The sequence below is a fragment of the Monopterus albus genome, unplaced genomic scaffold (genome assembly GCF_001952655.1).
Source record: "Monopterus albus unplaced genomic scaffold, M_albus_1.0 scaffold153.1, whole genome shotgun sequence".
NCBI classification, from domain to species: Eukaryota; Metazoa; Chordata; class Actinopteri; order Synbranchiformes; family Synbranchidae; genus Monopterus; species Monopterus albus.
Window position 1 is genome coordinate 296,328 of NW_018128033.1, and position 4,555 is coordinate 300,882.

Sequence of the window (4,555 nt, forward strand, 5' to 3'; positions counted from 1 at the left end):
AAGAGTGCACTCAGGTTGATTTTGTGGTTAAAACATCATTTCAAGGGTTTAAAATATTATTTCATGTTTGAACTGGGCAAATTTGTGGTATATGTTTGTTTAATTAATACACAACCTTGAACTGTGTTTAGTGTGTGTTTATTGTTTCTACACTGTGAAACAGTCCCTGGAAAAATTGTCCATAAGTTACAAGTAACAAAGTACATACGTATTCTGAGTTATTTGAAGTAATATCATTTCTGGGAAATCTCCAATTGATGTTTTAAAGGTGAGGATCATACTGAACCCTAGACAAAGTTTCTTACATTGGAATGTCTCTTTTGCCAATTTGTTTTTTTGAGTTTAGAGGGGTATGCACTAAGTAGCTATTCCCTTACTATAACGAGCCGGGTGGCAAAAGGGTTACACTGTGAATAAAATAAATTAATGCATTTATTTATTTTCCTTTTTCATTTAGTATTGGATAAGATACAAATCCCATCAGCCACAATCACTTTTTTGTTGTACATTAACTCCCAACACTAAGAGAAAGAGGAAAGACAAAACAAACTAGACAAAGGTACTGTGTTTGCTGGTGAAAGTGCATGTGAATGCTAATTGCTGAAGAATTGCCCTAGCGATACTGAAATAGCTTAAATGCACTGCTGAAACAGCTGAAGGCTGAAAAGAATGTTGAACAATTGTGGAAGTTGAAAAGAAATTTGAGTCCTATCAAAGAATGTTTTGACTCTGACTTGGCAGGAGGCTTCAACAAACATGCTGATCCCCTTTATATGAAGATATCTGTATATAATTTGTGTGTGAAAGCTTAGGTTTGGCAGGATAAAAGCAGAAAACAGGCAAAAATGTGTAAAAAAAAAAAAAGCATAAAGATTTGAATAACAATAGTGTGAATGCTGATTCAGCAGCATTCACACTATTGCTATTGTAAAAACTCAGCATACCTGAAAGGTTTGTTGTGAATTGAGTTTGGCTTGTGTGTGCACTAAACACATGCAAACTGATGTATGCTGTCTGTACGGTTTATGGACCAAAGTTGGTGCTGATATGTGGGGAAAAAACAAGTCTGATGTTCACACTCCTGTCCTTTTTGCAGTGAAAGCCAGTTTTTCAAACACTGTATAAATATTTTTAACCATGAAGGAATTATTTCAGTGCTTTCTCTTTTTTGGTGTGTGTGATTTGTTCTGGCAGAGTGAGAATGTGGTTGTGACCTTTTTATTATATATTTTTAATTCTCAAAGGAAACTTCAAATACCAAAAAATGCACCAATTAGCAACTTCCCTAGTACAAATAACATTTATCTGTGAGAAGGATGGGGGGTGTCGAGTAAAGTGATGTTTTCCTGAGTCAGTCACCTCACTTTGATGTGTTTTTATGAACCAGCCATACATCTGCAGAGTTGTTTACTTGTATTCCAGGTCCTGTCATTATATGCTCACCCAAGCCAGTCTTTGTGCCTGTGTTTCCATGTTACCCTGCACCCCAGTCACAACTGTTAAAACCTTGTTTTTCTCACTATAAATTCTCACTTCAGTCATCAGTAAGTTTCCTTAGCAAATGTCTTAGCAACTTTTCAAGTCACTTTCACACTTAGTGATAACCAATAGTAAACTTTCCACACGCTTACCCCTATGGCTGTCAGGATGGGAACCTGGTAGATCCACTTAATGTTACCAGCACTCAACTCCCAACATCTGCAATGACACAATTACAGAGAAGAGGAGAGGATGACTTTAGACAAGCAGGGAAATAAGAAACAGAGCAAAGCAGAAGGTGGGTGGTGATGCTCAGAAGACATACATTATTGGAGATGCAGAGAGAGAGAGAGAGAGGTGAAGTCCGATGGCACCAGATATGCAAATATATACAGTGTGAATTGGGTTGAGGTCTGGCTCTGAATGGGACCCTCCACAAGGTGGATTTTATGTCTCTGAAGCCATTCGGTAGTAGTTTTACTTCTATGTTTAGGGTTATTATCCTGCTGCATCATCCAGCTTGTTCTGATCTTCAGCTTACAGATAGCCACCCCAACATTATCCCATAGGATACCTTGATAAACTGGAGAATTTTTTTTTTCCCTCCACAATGGCAAGTGGTCCAGATCCAGAGGCAGCAAAGTAACTCCAAATCATGATGCTCCCTCCACCGTACTTCACTGTTTTCATGTTGGTACATGGTTCTGTGTGTTCCTCCCAAACAATTCTACCTTAGTTCCATCTGTCCACAGGACATTTTCCCAGTAGCGTTGTGGAGTGTCAAGGTGGCCTTTGGCAAACTTCAGGCATGTTGTCACATTTCATGACAAATTTATGCAGAAAACCAGGAAAGTGCAAACAGTGCCATTACCTTTTCTTGCGACTGTATGCCACCAAATAAAAAAAACTGCAGTACAGCAGTATTTTGAGGATGGAAACTTGCAACAGGTTTAGTAGCTGTCCCCGTATTTGTGTTTTAGCTAGTTCACATATTCACCTAAGTGTCAAATGTTTTAGCACCATGTTATTAACTACACAAACTTGCTATTTCTCAGATCATTGAGTATAAACTGACTGCTGCTGTACTGCCAGGAGAACAGCAACACACAATTTCTTTTAAACAGGCCTCTGGCCTTGTTTACAGAGCAAAGACTGTTCTCAAACAAACCACTGTGGCAGGGGTTAGATTGAGAACACACACACACACACACACTAAGTAAGCTTATGATCCTGTGCATCAAATAAATAATATGGCTTGGAAAATGGTGACAAGTTTTGAAGGGGAACATAAACTATTTGTTGCTTATTGCCTTCTGTGCATGTATTTATTTATGGGATTTTCAGTATTTTCCTTCTTCTTAAAATTGAAATTGAAAAAAGATAAAGATTTTGACAGTAATACAGTAACTAATATCTTACTCAGTCAACCAACAAACTGAATAGACGAATACAACAAATATTTACACACACACACACACAAAAGAAAACAGTAAAATCATTTACTCTGGCTGTTCTCCCCCCATATAAATTGTGCCATCTACTGGTTTTGCCCTTGTTGTTATCCCAGATTGGCAGATTCTTTAGTGTAACTTCTTCCAAATACACAGAACTGCACAAAACTAACAAGGGGTTTTCATCCTGCAATGTTTGATAAACAGGAAATCATTTTACTGACTGGATGTGACAGATTGCTCCTCAGTAGTGACTCAGAAGTGTATGCACTGTGAACAGCCAGTGATACCATGAAATACACAGATCCCTCCTTTTTTTGTTTGGTTGTTTGGTAATTGTAAAAATTAATTAAACTGGCAACATACTTTACAATACACAGCAGTACACAGTCACCTTCTAAATAAACATCCACAGAGAAATATTTTTTCAGAATTACCATATTTTTTCCAAAATGCTAATTCAGTTAAAACAGGTTAAATTGGATTTCAGTGGTGATTCAAATGTCACCAGAATTAATTAAGCACTAATTATAGCTTATTATTTTTGTTTTGCTGTTTATTTCCAAGGCAATCATTTACACATGTTGACCTTTCTGTTTCTTACTGAAATCTTGGTGCCATGTAACTTTTTCAATGTAAATGAGGACCAGCAAATAGACACAGTGAGACTTGCCCTCTCACCTTGCATCTGCTAGTGTTGCCCTGACAATCGCCCACACTGCCACGAAAACAGCTGGAACACCTGAAATTTCACAAAACAAACAATGAGCCGTGCTGCCTCTGTGGTGTCATGTACAGTAGTTTACTACACGTCGATATTAAGGCAGTAAAGATATGATGCAAGGCATCCTGGGTTAATGGCTACACCCTTAAAAGTGACCCAATTTCATGGGCAGACTTCATCAGCAAACAAGGTTGGCAGTGAGCATTAACTCCCATAGAGACTGTATGACAAAGTTGGTTTGTTACTTGGAGCTAAAGTATTGATCCTATTAGCTATTAGTTGGTTGTGATGGAAAAAATAAAACTCTTTCTCAAAGACATTGTTGTCCTGGTGCATGATCTCCCAGTTGTATTTGTGCAGTCGCTTACATGCATCACACAGTGTATGACAGACTTAAACTTCCATACATTGGTTTCTATGCTAACACACACTGTTAGCATACTGACACACCTAATTACACATTCACACATGACCCTATCCACCAGCACCGACGCATCAACTCTGCAGAGAACCAGCAATTTTATCTCTCTTATTTACCCAGAACATAACATTGTTCACTGATACTGTATCTTTATTACAGCATGTAGAGAGTGTAAAAAGTGCATAGAGCTTCAGCTGCACTCTACTGCTGTGTAATGACACAAAGGCTACATGGCACAGCTGATATGTGCTGCTCTTTACACAAACACAGCTATTGTACTGTACTAGCCTGTGGATAATACAGTACTGACACCTACTATTGCTTTACAACATACTGAGAAGCTGCTATACTTTCAAAGCCCCCAATAAAGGCAAGTAAGACAACCTTATAAAGAAACTGCACTATTAGTTTCTTTAAATTGTGTGGGCCGATTCCTCTTTCACTTCACTTTTTTCTATCTATCATGGAAGGGTTAACTGA

The 4,555-nt window shown here is 38.0% G+C and overlaps 1 protein-coding gene across 1 annotated transcript in view; it reads right to left on the minus strand.

Annotated features, from left to right (window-relative positions):
* The window catches only part of pth2ra (parathyroid hormone 2 receptor a), a 50,546-nt gene that overhangs the window by 22,582 nt on the left and 23,409 nt on the right, over positions 1-4,555 (minus strand). Inside the window, exons 8-9 of the mRNA XM_020614911.1 lie at positions 3,612-3,672; positions 1,632-1,698 (exon numbers count right to left, since the gene is read on the minus strand). Of these exons, the coding sequence (XP_020470567.1) occupies positions 1,632-1,698; positions 3,612-3,672 (128 nt within the window). The remainder of the gene's footprint in view (positions 1-1,631; positions 1,699-3,611; positions 3,673-4,555) is intronic.